This window comes from Carassius auratus, chromosome 37 (genome assembly GCF_003368295.1).
Source record: "Carassius auratus strain Wakin chromosome 37, ASM336829v1, whole genome shotgun sequence".
Classification (NCBI taxonomy): Eukaryota; Metazoa; Chordata; class Actinopteri; order Cypriniformes; family Cyprinidae; genus Carassius; species Carassius auratus.
The window spans coordinates 5,902,305-5,918,701 of NC_039279.1; the positions used below are offsets into that span (position 1 = coordinate 5,902,305).

General features: G+C 36.8%; 1 protein-coding gene and 1 pseudogene across 1 annotated transcript in view; both read left to right on the forward strand.

Annotated features, from left to right (window-relative positions):
• On the forward strand, nt 1-11,703 carry LOC113056481 (protein CROWDED NUCLEI 3-like; annotated as a pseudogene).
• Nucleotides 11,529-16,397, forward strand: part of LOC113055967 (fatty acid synthase-like) — a 24,303-nt gene continuing 19,434 nt past the window's right edge. Inside the window, exons 1-3 of the mRNA XM_026222372.1 lie at nt 11,529-11,703; nt 15,685-15,834; nt 16,169-16,321. Of these exons, the coding sequence (XP_026078157.1) occupies nt 15,708-15,834; nt 16,169-16,321 (280 nt within the window). The 5' untranslated portion in view covers nt 11,529-11,703; nt 15,685-15,707. The remainder of the gene's footprint in view (nt 11,704-15,684; nt 15,835-16,168; nt 16,322-16,397) is intronic.

Here is a 16,397-nt window from a genome sequence, read left to right on the forward strand (position 1 = left end):
ATGCAGGAAGCTGTGGAGCTAGAGCCCAATTGTCTTGTAAAGAATGGAAAGAACTTCAGGCTTTACAGAATCGACAATGAGACCGCTCTAAATGAAGCCACATCAGAGCTATCCACCCAGAGGGAGCATTTCCTATGCTTGCGAGATTACTTCAAGTATAATCTACATGTGTTGGAGGAGAGGGACAAAGACTTCAGCATGCCCTGGAGGAGCAGATAGAAGGAGGACATAGAAGTGCCATATCAGAGGAGGGGAGTCGAGCGTAGAGTCAAATTTGAAAAAAGTCCAGTTATGGCTTTGTTTCTCAGGATCATCTGTGTTTGGTCATCCACACTGATTTAAACTAGCTTTTGTGGAATTTTGATGACATTTGTTCTGGCTTTTTAGCATGATGGAAAATGAGATGCAGAAACTCAGGGAGGAGAATGAAACATTGAAACGGGATCTCCAGCGGCGAATTCGAGAGTCCTAGGGTGAGCTGGCACTGCAGAAACAGGTATGGTGCAACCCGCAAGATTTATAGGACACATATGTTGTGTTCAAAAACACAGGAGGTTGTATGTTTAAATAAGCTGGACTATATTTAACTAGATATGTTACAATGCCGGCGGCACAGGACATTTCAAAACACTGCAAGATGTACTGTAATGGATAAAGACGTCTGTCTGCAAATAGGTGGCTGAAACACACTTCACTTCACAGCCACAGAATAAAAAAAATACAGTGACTTGATTAAATGACTAGACATCTATTATAGCCCATTCCTAAATTTAAGTTACAAGATCTAAAGCTTTAATATCTTAGTTGTCTTGGATATTTCCAGTTATGATGCTTTTTCTAGTCTAAAAATGAGTCCGCAAAGTGGATGTCCTGGGATTAATGCCAGGACATTGTGTGTTATTTAAAGCAAAACCACTGACCTAAAGGGATTCCAGCTGGCAGGAGTTCTTAGTCATTGAGCTATGTCAAATAATCGCTAAAACAATCCTCACCTCACTCAGTCTGTAAAGTAAAATGATAAGGCTGTGAAGGATCACCGATAATGTAGGTGAACGAAAGCTATTTAAGGTGTAGGTCATTTCAAAAATAGATTATTGCTCAGTCTTCGGTGTTGTTTTCGCTTGACTTTTGACATTTGAGTGTTGTTTAAGCACAGGCATACAAGTGTTATGTAAATCTCTTTTTGTCTGCATTAGTTTAAATCATATCAATTAAATACGGTGAATCTTATAAATTGCAAACATGAAATGATGGCAGATTTTGACAGTGACATGAGAAAGCGGGATGGAATAAACAGTGTGATTCTTCTCTCACATGAACTCGAAGTAAGACCAATACCACATCAAACCTATTCTAAACTTTAAATTGGAAGTCCGGCCCATTTAGACCAGTGGTTGTCAGCTTTGCCTCCTGGTTACGAACCATTGCTTTAGACACTACATGACCGAAAGTACTGTATGTTGATAAATTGAAGTGTCGACATGAATGAAGTATTGGAATGCTGACCAGGACCTAGGCCCCATTACCTTAATGTCAGTGCCTGAACTCATACAGCAGAAAGCCCATTACCACAGCCAAGTTCCAACCTAGTTTGGAAAGCGTTTCTAGAGCAGAAGAAGCTGTTGGAGAGCACATATAGATGTAATGTTCTGGTATACTTTTGGCAGTATTATAACTCTGGTATGAGTGATCTTCTGCATGGATAATTTTTCAGTTTATTAATAATTTTAAATCGTCCAGAAAAAGGTATTGAGCTAAGAGCTGGAGGTCCACGCCAAAGCTTACAGTCAGGCCACTGAAGCCCTGCAGGCCTCTGAAGAACTACAGCAGGCTCAAAAAGAGATCCAGTGCAGAGATTGCTGACTAAACATCACTGCAATGGAAGACTCCAGATAAACTGGTAAATTGTGTGCTAAAAAGCATTTATTTTTGAATTTTGGAAGAAGATCATGATTGCTGTTCTACAGGATAAAAGAGTTTGAAGACAAACTAAAACAAATGGAGAACAATTATAAAACAAAGAGCAAGAAGCCTACAGCAGGAATTAGGTAATACCCCTGTTAAATCCAGTTTGTTGCACATAAAGATACAGTACATGAAAATGGCATGAATATTTGTAGATCCTAATGACGAATGAAAAACAGTTGAGGTCATGAACCTCTCTTTTTAATATGCATAGCTCAGATTACTCGTAGGTCAGCATGTCTTGCTGGTCTTGCTTTGGATGTTTAGAAAATTGATATATGCAGACATGCAGAGCTGGGGAGAAAGAGGATGCGTTGGTTCTCATGAGAGAGGCTTATGCCAGAGAACTCCAAGAGATTTCAGAATTGCAAGCCCAACTGGACATGATGATTCTGGAACAGGAGAGGCGAGAAAAGAGCTATATGGATGACCTTCATCACTGAGGCCTGCAGATACAAGAGTAAGAACACAATATCGAAATTAATATTCACAGAAAAGTTCTATGGTTAATTTTTACTAGCCAAGAAATACTTCCGCTGTTTGGAGAACATATTCTTAGCTAACAGATTTACATTTTTCATGAAATTTGAAATGGTCCGTTTGTGTATATGGAAGGGAGATGCATTATGAGACTCCTGCTGATGACTAAATTGTGTTTGTTACCACAGCTGTATCCAGATCTGCTTTAGATTTGATTCTCTTATTTGATACCGAAGGCTCAGACTGCAGATGAAAACAACTGGATCTGGCTGGGATACTTACATCACACAGATCTTCAAAGAAAATGTTGCCATGGATACAGAGCTGCATTCTGCAGGAGAGAGGGAAGCCAAAGTGAGAGCAGAGCTGGAAAGGTGTAAAGAGGATATAGGAAGGTGAGGGGGGTCACAGGAAAATAATAATTGCATACCTTTTACACTACATCTAAATTGTTTAACTGCATTGTACTGTGGAAGCACCAGTATACAAATTCTGGCGGATACATTTATTTATTTATTTGTTTGACCAATAAATGTCCATAATATCCAATGTCTGAATGTCTGATATCAAATCCTGTACTACTGTTCAAAATAAATTAATGAATACTTAAACACATTGAAATTATAATATACACTATAAAATTTATATCAATATAAAAATCTAAGATTACTTATAACAGTGTTAATTAATCAGTGTTTTTAAAGATAAACTTTATTTATGAAAGTGCTGTAGATTGAATCGCTATTTGCTATTTATTCCATCCTAATTATACAATACTGGTTTATTTGTACATGCAAATTAGATTGTTTTACATTTACATTTATGCATTTAGCAGATGCTTTTATCCAAAGCGACTTACAGTGCAACAGTTTTTACCTAACATGTGTTCCCTGGGAATCGAACCCACAACCTTGCACTGCTAACGCAATGCTCTTCCACTTGAGCCACAGGAACACAGTTTATAAAAAAAAATAAAAAAAATCATTAATTTAAATAAATGTATTGTTGTTAGTTTAGGTGCTGCATCCATTGCATCCAGCAATGTTTATTCACTGACACATCCCCTATAGGATCCTCTGGGCTCAAAGAACGTTTTTAGTTTCCCACCCATAATTGCGACTTTGTAATGGCTTTCATGTGTGTTCAGCTCATAAAGATGATCTTTCCAACATCATAATGTCCTGCAGCTAATAAATTAAATAATATATATTTGTGGCCTATATTTTCTAATCAGTTAGTGTTTCCCACAAGCTTCTGGACTTCATAAGGTTGTCCTGTAGAAGGACGTAATGATTTATATTTTGGTATGTGCCCTAAGATTACTGCTGAGCTGAGAGAGAAGAAGCGAGAGTTACAGGACACAGAGCGAGATCAGGCATTACGTGGAACCAAACCGGCACTAACAGGAATTCAGGTTAGACCACACACATCTTTCTCTGTTACACCATTCAGACTGAAATGTAATACTGTGAAGGAACCTGTTACCATTTACAATGTTCTTTAGTAAAACAAACACAAGTTGTATGATGACAGCTAATGATCTGGTGGGTGTCTCGTCCAGCAGTTCTCTGGCCATGCCAAACTCATGAATAGTAGGAGATGCCAAACTGTCTGAATAGTAGGAGTCACACAGCAAATGAAGTGAATCATCTGACCCTAACTTGCCCTTTATGGATTGTCAGTCTACTTGCTTAGAAAATGAATCTTTTCTATTTATATAAAACAGCAGACATTGTCAACATCCACATAATTTATTTAATCGAAGACCTGCTCTTCCATTCATTAATTAGAATTATAGATAAAATCCACTTGGTGCAATGCTATTACAGCTATTCTGAAGATATATGTCACATTACGCTGTTTATACTTGCCTTGCCAGCTGTTTGGTATGTAATTTAGAATGAAACATTTACGAGACTTTAAACAGCACATCAGCAGAAGATGCTTGGCCGCTTATAAAATGTTGTTGTGAAATTTTTCAGTCTCCCTGGACATTATGTCCAAGGAAAGGTTATATCCACTGATCTATAATAGAGAATATAGATCAGTGGTTCCATTCCATAACACCAGGTATCCATATATTCAGCACAATATAAATTAGCTAATACATCAGCACTTTAAATTGTCTGACCATAAAGTAATATGTATCTTAATAGCAAACATATTATGATGTTTGTGGTGTGTGATCTGTCCTGTAATAGCTTGTTGACTAATTCAGATCTTTAAAAGTGTGTCAGAATGCCACAATCTCCTGCCTCCATCTAGTGGTTGCTAATTGGCTTATACAATAATTTTATTGTTTCATTACTTTCTTACATAACAAAAAACTGTGTGAAATTCATCTGCAGGTATCTGCAGTAGTTTCCTATCAGAGGAAATCAAGAAACTCTAGCAGCAAAACAGTGCTCCAAGAGCAGTGGTGGCTCAAATGAGGAAAGAGATGGAGAACCTGAGCCAGCAGATGTCTATAGCTAAGAGTCAGACCATAAATCCAGAGCCCAGCACTGCAGGTACAAGAGAGTCTTAAAAGAAACTTAAATGTATATTTTATTACTTTTGTGACATATTTTCAACACTTTCAGAAATGTCTGCATTTATCCCCCTACTTGTTGGGAAATAATGATCCCCATGTGCCATATTTAAAAGAATATTCTGGGTAGTATAACTGTCTTCTACTTTGTAAAAGCAAGCATAAATAATAGGACAATAATGTGAAAAAATTACAAAAAAAGGCTCAGGAAATGTAACCTCTGCCCTGTTGTATGACAGTTATTTTGTCTGTTTCAGGGACTACAGACTAAAGTCGGATTTGGGAATAAGAGATACTGGAGCTTAGGGCCAAATATGATGATCTTGAGGAGCAGTTAGAGGACTCTTGCAAAACATGTGAACAATTTCCCCTGACAATGCAAAACCACATTAGATCACTTAATGAGACCATAGGTGATTCAAAATTCTTGTTGTGTAATACTGTGGATTGGTGATATTTATTTAAAAAAAGTGGGTTTTCTGTGCCTCACTCAGAATTTGGTAGGAGCACAGTGTTCTAAAGAAGAGTGTCTGCAGGTGGGCTGCGAGTGGAGAAAGTAACATTTATCGCTGCTCTAAAGAAACAGGAAGTGAGGCTGGCTCATTGGGAGTCTTCTGTGGAACAGCTTAGCCAGCAGGTAATGATTTTAGTCCCTGTCCCAGGCGTCTAATAATTAAAAGATATAATATAATGTAATTCTTGTTTAGATGGAAAAATGTTAACAGCTAAAAAATGTAAATCGCTAACACACAAACACACACCAGTTAGCGCAGAGCAAGTTTACATGATGTGCAATCCCTGATGCTTTTTTTCTAATAAGTATGCTCTTCTGGCATTTCATGATGAGTTAGAAGGAAAGTTGAATACATACTGTATATATGGTAATATTTCTCCAGTGTCACTCAAAATACATGGAGAATGGGAGTTTACGACTGGAGCTGGAAAATCTCAAGAGGGCAGCAGCAGCTGAAGAAGCAAGGCTTAAGCAAAGAGCTGGAGTTGAAAGAAGTGAGATGAGAGCATAAAGAGTAACAAAAAACACAACCTGGAGAGTGTTGCACTTGGCAACGAGGCAAGTTTTAAATATAAAGAATTTTACTTTAAACAATACTTTCTTGTAAATATCTTTGCAAATAAAGGCATGATATTTGTGTCTTAAAGAGACATACATTAATATAATTGAATGTCTTTATTTAACTACAGTGTATATGTGGCTAGGTTTCAGCACTGAAGGTTGACCTCGCAAGCAGGAGAGAGCCCCTTGTCCATAATCAGGAATACAAAAAAATCAAGTATCTAATAATACTTATGAACAAATCTAGTAGTGTGTATTATATGTCATTACTGTGCCACTTACCTATTACTGACATGAATTGTCTCTTATCAGAAGTATGTTTTAGAATGTATATCCGGAGGAGAACTTGTCCCTAGACAGCAGCTGTGGTTGCTGCAGAGTTCAGCCAGATGAGGCGCTGTGGGTCATGTTGCTACGCTTCAGTAAAAGCTCAAACAGGCTTCACTATTGATCACCAGCCTCAGTCAGGACAAATGGCAACTCATTGAAATGGGCAACAGGCTCCGGGCACAGTTGATAGAAGCAGGACTAGAGGGTTAGTATTGCTTTTGAAGAATAACAATTGGTTTCAGTTGTATTTTCATCAAGAAGGAACAGGAAATGTTCAATTTCCAAATTTTTTGAATTATATAAGGAATTTTCTCTGGCTCAAGAGGGATATAAGGAAATCTATTCTTTTACTTGGTGAAAAGGGCACATGGGGTTAACAACCATAATTCACCACTCATTTTTATGCCATTGCCCCGTCACAATAGACTGATCCATGTTTTTACCAAGGGATTAAAGAAGCCTTGCTTTGATTCTCAATAGAGAGCCCTAAGCTTATTTGTCCCGGAAATTCTCCATGCTTTGTGTGTTTTGTCTTGCTTCAAATTGGTTATACAACTCATTGAGAAGTCATTCACTGGCAAATCATTGCTGAATATCAACACTTCCAAATATTTCCTCAGTTTGTTATATCCTGTTCAATTACAGACAAAATTGGAATTTAAGTTATGGAAATATGAACATAAGGGATGCAAACAATCACCTTTATGTGAAATTGACCTGTTTTTCTCTCCAAAATGTGCCATCTAAAGCTTTTAAATAAGGTGTAAATAAATCAAAATTATTCAAGTATGTTTTACAAGAATTTCAATGTGTTTATTGTTGTTTCTTTGTAATTGTTTGTTGAATTTACTAGCAAAATGTAGTTTTTCTTAGTGCCACAGCACTCAAAAGTCATTCTCAAACCAACTGACCTAGTGCACAGTCTGGGGGGGGGGGGGAAAGACCCCTCTCAATCTGAGCATGGGGTGCAATCAGAGAGCCGCTTATTTACCCTGGAACAGCTATAGTACAAGCTAACCACTCAGGTGACTCCTGCATGAGAGAGACTTTGTTCAGACAAAGCATGCTCTCTGTATTGATACTAAGAATATATTTCATCATACTAATCCGTTTGGCCCCTGTATATGTACTGATGTGATATTTCAGACATCGCTTTTATGCAATGCTATTCTTTGTCAAGGCCACTGGAGCATGGCAAAGGTCAGCGATCACTCCCTTGTCAGGTTAATTATGGTCACGCTAGCATGAAATTTAAATACATTCATTTTAATTCTCATTCTTACAGTTACAATATGCACAAAGAGATCAGAATAATAATAATGAAAATTCTAGTCTGTCCCCAGTTCTCTGAGAGTGAGAGTTCAGACAAACACAGAACCGTAAACCCATGGGAGCCTCCAATCAGAGTTTTCACTTTATTTATGATTAAACAAATGCAGTCTTCGTGCATAAGATCTTACTGTACCCACATTTTTGAACATTGGTTATAAACAGTGTGAGTCTTTTGTTCTTGTTTCATTGTTTAAGTTCCTTCCTCAAGTGTGTGGGCAGTAAAGAACGTGTGGAAGATGCTTGATTGAGGTTTCTTCAAGTTACAGTTAAGACAAAGGTTTTATATTTACATTTATATTTAATCACAGAAGTGTTGTATTGTGTCTCCTATACAGCCAGACTTAAGACATTTAACTGCAAGAATATACTAAATCAGTTAGCTTAAAAAATGATCAAGCAACTTCCTTTGTAGTTCTCCTCTCAATACTAAACTTCATATCATTTATAGAAGGATATGCGTATGAAATTTCGTAACTTGATTTGTCAAGACAAAGGGTCAGATTTGATCAGAATTGCTTTGTATATTGGGGGAATCACGACAGAGATGCATGACTGGACTCAAGGCCAAATTAAATTTATCTATGTTCATAATGCTGATTGGACCATAGAGCCATTAAAAAATGTTTAACCAGTCAGGCCATATTTTACCCTTGTTTCTTCAATAGACATTATCTTATACTGGCATGAAATAAAGATCCATTCTGACAGGTTGATTTTGAATGAGAATAGTCTATGTAGGCAAATTTTGTAATATCTGTAGTTCTCTTTGGACTTTGTATTTCTTACAGTAGCTTTCATGATGGTACATCTGTTTCATCAGACCGGTGATGAAGCCATTTAGAGGAGTGGCAAAATGTCTTCAATAAATTAAAAACTAAGTCCACTTGACTAAAAATTGCCTCATTTGAAAACATTGGCATTGAAACAGGTCCTTGAAATGTCAACTCTGCGATCATGCAACCAAAGGTTCAGTGTCAGTGTTTATTCATAGTACATCATTTAGTCCAAATATCAAATTATGTTTACTTAGAGAGCATTTCAGCATCAGTCACATGCACAGGTAAAGAGTTTTGATTTTTCACCTTTGTCAGAAAGATTAAAGATGCTACTATCTGATTACAAGTGCCGTTGACCTCTATTTGGGTCAATGACAAATAGGAGACATTTAATTTTAAACACACACATCAGAACACAAATTCTTAGGAATGTGAACTTTGTATTGGTCTTTTCTTGATTGATTTACACGCTCCATTAATCATTAAATGTACTAAAAATGTTTTCAAACCTGCCTTGCCTTTTTCTAAAAGGGTACACCACTTTTTATTACTTTAAGCACCACCAAAAACAGAACATTTATTATTTTCAATTAAAAGTAATTTATTATACTAAAGGTGTATTTAAGTCATATACAGTGTTTTACATTTATATATAGTCATTTAGCAGGCGCTTCTATCCAAAGCGACTTACAAGTGAGGGCAATGGAAGCGATCAAAAACAACAAAAGAGCAATGATATATAAGTGCTATAACAAGTCTCAGTTAGCATAAACACAGTATACGTAGCAAGGGTTTATAAATAATATAATATATAAAAAGAAAACAGATAGAATAGAAAAGAAAAGAGCAAGCTAATGTTAGAGGTTTTTTATAATTGTATAATAATTTAAAAGAAAAATAGAATACAAAAACATTAGAAAGGTAGTTAGAATTTTTTATTTAGTTTATATATATATATATAATATAGATATATAGATATATATAGAATAGTGTATAATAGTGAGTGATAAAGTTAGGGGGTCAAATAAAGATGGAAGAGATGGGTTTTAAGCCGATTCTTGAAAATGGCTAAGGACTCAGCTGCTCGGATTGAGTTGGGGAGGTCATTCCACCAGGAGGGAACATTTAATGTAAAAGTCTGTAAAAGTGACTTTGTGCTTCTTTGGGATGGCACAATCAAGCGACGTCCACTTGCAGAACTCAAGCTCCTAAAATAACTTAATCGATCCAGACAAAGTGATCTAATTTCTCATTTACATTCTTATTGTAGGTGCTTTTTTCAAGATCACAATAAAGATGCCTTTAGGTACTGTGTGATACTGACATGAAGCCACCACATTACATGGGATTTACAATTTTAAAACGAGGATATAAACCCTCATAATTTTGTGCTCTCAGGAAGAGTGGCTACAGCAAGCAGAGGACACACAGATACTAATCAGTTTCTTGCTCTACTGGTCAGTGTGGAGGGTATGAAAGCATCACTCTGGGAAAAGAAGAAACATAATAAAGTCATAATAAATTTGCACCTGCTATAAAAAAAGACACATCCTGCTGGAAATGAGACATTTTTTTAATTACAACAAAAATTGAAAAAATGTTGGGGCCTCTCCATTTAAAGAACTATCTTATTTGAAGTGACACATTTTTATTTGTTCCCTTTGCATCATGCAAGATTTATATATATATATATATATATATATATATATATATATATATATATATATATATATATATATATATAATCTGTACCTTTTGTAAATGTTCTAATAAATTATTGCATAATTTGACCAATAGACATGTGAGCCTTTTATAATAATAAGCAGCACCTATGATAATAGCTGCTCTGGTTTACAGATAATGTAGTTTCAATTTCTCAGTAAACATTTAAAAAGGCACACAAACATTTGGTTCGATTTTCCCTTTACAGAATTCATACAGAATGTGCGTGAAATTAATATTTTTATAATGGGATTGATAAGATGACATTTCACATTCTGTGTTATGGCTCTTGTAGATTGAACTGCAGTAACCCAGCGCTGTCCAGCCCCTCCCTCATGATGACATCACAGCCTCAGCAGGTGTAGGATTCCACTCCTCCCACAACATTGTCCTGACATCACCCTATCTCCTAGCAACACCCTTGCATTCATTCTGATTGGGTGGTTCTACACACCTCCGCTCACTGATTGGTGAATTCCTTTCCACTGGAAACCGTCAAAATTGCATCCCCTGTGTCTCTCACGTGTTTCCAGAGCTCCACAGCGCCGCCTATAGACACCTGCTACAACACAATCTGTGTGCTGCATTCATGTGCTGCTGCTACTACTGCATCTAACCAACAGTTACATCAATACAATATGTATTAAACGAACATAATTTTAAACAATGTACTCAGTATTTTTCCACCCCGGATTTATAGAGTGCATATATGTCTGCTCAATTTTAGATTGGATCCTATAGCATAAAAAAGCCAAATGGCGTATTAATGTGCCACTTTTGTGTTATCCAACAAAAAAAGCACACTGATTTTCTCTGCTTATTTAAATTTGTATTTAGGAAATTGTATAAATATTTAAACAGACTAGAAATTAAAGCTAAATATAACCAGTGATTGTAATACCTGATGCCCTCCCTTATGTTTAAACAAGTAACTCATATTATGACAGATAAAATATCGATGCTAAGATTTAATAGAAATTCAGTGTTGCGTGCTAAATTGACCCAATTTCACATTGTTTGCAAACCGCAGACACTCGACCCGGGTCAACTTGAACTTGAACTTGAACTTGCTCATACCCATACCCGTAAAAGCAGAAATGTTAGCTGTTGTACATGTGATCATACCGGTATGAACTCTAGTAACCCGGTCTTAATAGAATTTTTTTTCTCTCTCTCTCTCTGCGGCGGTAGAAAATCAGCCCATCACTGGCTGCGTCTACAGCCCAGCCTCCTCTCTCATTGGACTGCACTTCACAGCCAAACTGTCAGCCCATGTGGCGTGGCCATCGAGGATGTCAGACATTTAAATGAAACAGACACAGGGACTCAGAAGAGCGAGAGTAATTTCTAGGGCTTGGCCAAAGGGGGGGGATCACGAAACCCTTCAGTCTGCACCGGGAGCCGACAAAGAATTAACGTTAGAGGAATAAATAAGTCGACTCTATCCCAAAGGATCTGCGTGTAACACCGCGTTAAACTGCAGCCACATCCAGGTAAGCGTACATCTTATTAATCGTGCCAGTTCTGGATCTGTAGTTTAACCAGATGTAGACTGGCGTAGTAAAGGTGACATTTCAGGCATAACAAACAACAACGATATATTTTTTTTTTTTTGTAACAAGCAGGGAAGAGAAATAATAACACAAACGAAACGAATTGTTCTTGTGAGTCGTGTCTTTTCAGTGAATCACGAAACAGCCTCAGCTTCGAATCTTAGGTGAATCGCTGACTCTTTGAAATGAGAGTCAAACGCATTCAGAGTGAATCGAGGATATTATCGATGAGGCAAAATGTATATTAATATATGGACGGGGGGACTCTGCATACAGTATTTTATTTTAACCCAAGATAAGTAAATTAATTTAGTTTGTAATGCGGTGAACGGGATAAAGATGTTGATTAACGTCATGACGTAAAATAATTGCAGAATCACTTTGTATACCTGTTCAAAAGAACCGATTCGCAAAATGAGTCTCAAATTTTCCCATCACTAATTTCAACCATAGACTGTAGATTTCAACCATAGACTGTAAAAAAAAAAAATATTCAACCGAAGAATTCCTCCTCACTTCTGAATAAAGGTAACCAGCACTCTTGACCTGATGTGAGTAACGTTAAACGTTTAGTTGGCGGAATGGCGGCTGCAATGGCAGCATGGGATGACAGCATCTCACGCTATTTCTGTGTGATTACACTACGAGGCATTTTTGCCTAAGAGAAATAGCATTATGCTTTGAATCTTTCTGTTTATACACAGAAAAGGTAGCGAATGGATATTAAACCTAACGATAATGTAATATGCTGAGATGTGGAAAAGTATCATGGCGAATTGTGGAGTCACTGTGGAATTTGTCACTCTGTGAAACCTCCTTGAGCAAATTGGAGATGCTTTTAGGGCAGTTTTTGTCAGCCTATCCATATGAATATCATGTAGTCTAGTTTCTATTACGGTGTACATCATCATTGACTTGTCAGGGTTTCAGCCTAGTCATCTATTATTTATTTATATATATATATATATATATATATATATATATATATATGTGTATATGTATATATGTGTGTGTGTGTGTGTGTGTATGTGTATATAATTTTATATTTTTTATTTATTCTTTTCTTTCGTTAACTGTATACATTAAAGTATATATTCAGTTTACTGTATTGTGTTCATATAAGGGCTCCCACAAATTAACTATCTTCTCTCTTATTTACTAAAACTCAGAATGCAGAAATAATATTAATTAATCTATCAAATAATTTTTGCAATTCATTGTACTTATTTATGGTCTAAGCAGCAAGAGTGTGGCTGATGTTTTAAGGACTTTACGACTGTAATACTGTCGTCAGCTAATGACAGCACTGCACCATGGGAGCTTGTTAATCGTAGCGGTCCGCTACATCACTAGCACAACTGCTGCTTCGGATCTGGGTCAGGTAGATTACAGTCCATTTGGAAATCCGTTTATTTTCTCAATCTGCTTCAGCCAAGCATGATGTTGTTGTTGTTGTATTTGTAGTTAAATGTCAAGCAATCAGAATAGTAATTTGCTCCTAGTACTACTGTAATCCCAACCAGGATGGTGTAGCCTGGTTCACTACAATCTATATAGCTGTTGTGGTGCCAGTAGTTCTGTCTACTGTATAGCTGCTTCATTATGTTGTGTTCAGATCATTGATTGCTTTTTGACATGTCTATATTGTACTGTTGCATTTAATGGTACTTTAGGTGACTCGCACACATGCACGTTCACAGACAAGCTGATGCATATGAGCACCGGCCCAGCAAAGACTCCTTCCGGTTGTCACTATGGCAACAGAGAGCCTAATTCCTCCGCTCAGACTTAGCTGTCCACTTTTGCTAAGTGTTCCTTTTCCTCTCAATGGCTTGTCACACTGTCAGGTTATTTCAAAGGACTTTGACATCACTTCCTACTGATCATAAAATACTGAGTAAAAATGTGTTTTCTTTACCAAGAATGTGGCATGAAAACCATAGTTTTCTGTTTCAAACGGTCACATAGCATCTTTAGATCATTAAACATTTAAATCCAGGTTTAAAAATAAAATAAAATAAAAAATCCCAAAATGCAATAAATCCATGATACTTTTTTTCCCTAAAAATGCAATAATTCCATTGAATCACTATGAATGTTATTTTTCATTTTGAAACTGATGAAAATACACAACATAGTAAGTTGATCCACATATGACAGCCTCTGAACTTGCTCAGTACTAATCTTATATACAGGCATTGGACTAAAAATACATTAATCAGTCATCGCTTCCTAAATAAATTCAGCGGGTCATCTTTTTAATGCTATAAATTAATAACGCTTTTATCCAAAGCGACTTTCAGTGCATTCAGGGTACTCATTTTAAAAAAAATTTTCAGTATGTGTGTTCCCTGGGAATTGAACCAATGACCTTTTGCGCTGCTAACGCAATGTTCTACCACTGAGCCAAAGGAACAGTAAAATTAAAATTTCCTCATGAACATCACATTAGACCACAGAAATTCCAAAATGACATTTCCCTTACATTCAACTTCCAAAAGTGCATTCATCTTTGCCATGTTACATTCATTTGGTTGGTTAGCATTATGTGCTGTTTTAACAATATTGGCATTAATAAAAACACTAACACTGACAAGCTATACAATATCTTATTCATAATCGAATGCGATTCATCTAATTAACGCGATCTAGCGTAGCTTGTCACTGATCTACGGCTCTGTGTATTCAAAGCGTCGCCATTAATGTGTTGCGAGTGGTTGAGCGGATATATTGCTTTCTGCCGAAAAGGGAGATTGGCATTTGTCGTGGTTTGGAAAAAGGGCGAGAAAACATGACCTAATAAGTCTGGGAATATCACATTTTGGGTAAAATTTTAAAATTACTTCTCAATAACGATCAGATAGAATACAGGCAGAAACTCTTTATAAATCTTCATTTACATATGTAAGTAAACCATACAATATACATTATATTTATGTAATAGCTTTGATTGAGAAACAAAAATTAAAATGAAAGGGGTCATATGATGTTGCTAAAAATAACATTATTTTGTGTAATGATATGTTTATGTGGTTCAAAAAACACATTATTTTCCACATAATTACCACCACAGTCTGATTGCGTCTTTGCATTGACTTTGTACGTAAACTACTCACGCAAATCGTTGAACTCACATTTGAAAATTATGACATCAAACACAACATTTACAAAACTTTACCTCATCCGTTAAATCCATGATTTATCTTTCCGTCTGATTGATGGCCAACAGCGGTTGGGTAGAAGACCACAAATCCCATCATTCCACGCTCCTCCTTAGCGTCATCAAACCACGTGAGTGTTATTGTTTTGGTAGTGCGCCCTCTCGTGGGAGGTCCTACAAGCTTTATCTTTAAGTTAATTTTCTTACGTAGAAATATTATTTATTTTTTGTTATTTTCTTTACTTACTTGAGGTTGATTTTAAGTTACTCTGCTTGCTTTGTAGAGATGTAAAGATATCAGATGGCTTTGCTACATTGCATGCTGTACAGTCAGATGAATTGATTTTCTCTTTTGGCATATTTAATGAAGTTCCTGTGGTCCACCAAATTAAAATGAACCCTCCTTTGTGTTTCAAGGAAAGTGGAACAGAGGGATACTTTGTATTTGTCAGAGCTTCTTGGTTGAATAGAATGAACAGGAATCCCATCCATTCTGTCGCTTTGAGTGCTCTGACCCTGAAATGGCGAACAAAAGTGTCCGGCTTTCCAGGCCACTCCCCCCCGAGAACACTCTCCCGCCTATCCCCAATTTTCCACCAACTCAGTGACCCCAACTCACAGATCGCTGATTTAAAATGAATGACACACTCACATTCACACAGTTCTTGATAATGCCAGTGAAGATCAAGCTGACAGAATCCTTCTGTTTTTACAAGGTTGTCTGTTCACTGACTCCTTTCTTTTATTGTTCTCCCCCTTAGAATCAAAGAAAAACGAACCAGACATGGAGGATATTGTTATAGCCGGAATTTCAGGTCGTCTTCCTGAGTCAAACAATTTGGAAGAATTCTGGCAGAACCTTTTCAATGGAGTGGACATGGTCACAGAAGATGACAGGCGGTGGAAACCAGGTATGTTTGAATAATTAGAATCATTTTTATATAATTTAAAATAACTTTTAAGTAACATTCAGACTTAAATAACATGGTTTTTATCATAATGCTTTCCTTAAGACCACCCTGGTATTTGTAGTGTCTTCCATCTGCTGGTCTCCTTGCCTACCTGGCTGCTGTTCTGTGCTTTTCCTTGTCCGTCTGGCTTTGGGTCTTATGAAGGGCCCGTCTCTCTTCTCTCTGTTGGCACCAAGCTAATACTCTCATTCATGTGCTAAAGCACAAGCAGGCTTAGGGCGACGAGTAAAGTGCACCTTTGATTCCTTTTTTCCCTCCTTTTTTAAAATTCTAGGTCTGTATGGCCTTCCCCGAAGAAATGGAAAACTAAAAGAAATCGACAGATTTGATGCAGCCTTCTTTGGTGTGCATCCCAAACAGGCCCACACCATGGACCCACAGCTGAGGCTTATGCTAGAGATATCGTACGAGGCCATCGTAGATGGAGGTAAGTCTCAGCTGCCATTTTAGATAATAGGTATTTAGTATTTTGTGGTACTTAATGACCTTGAAAATTTTTGGAT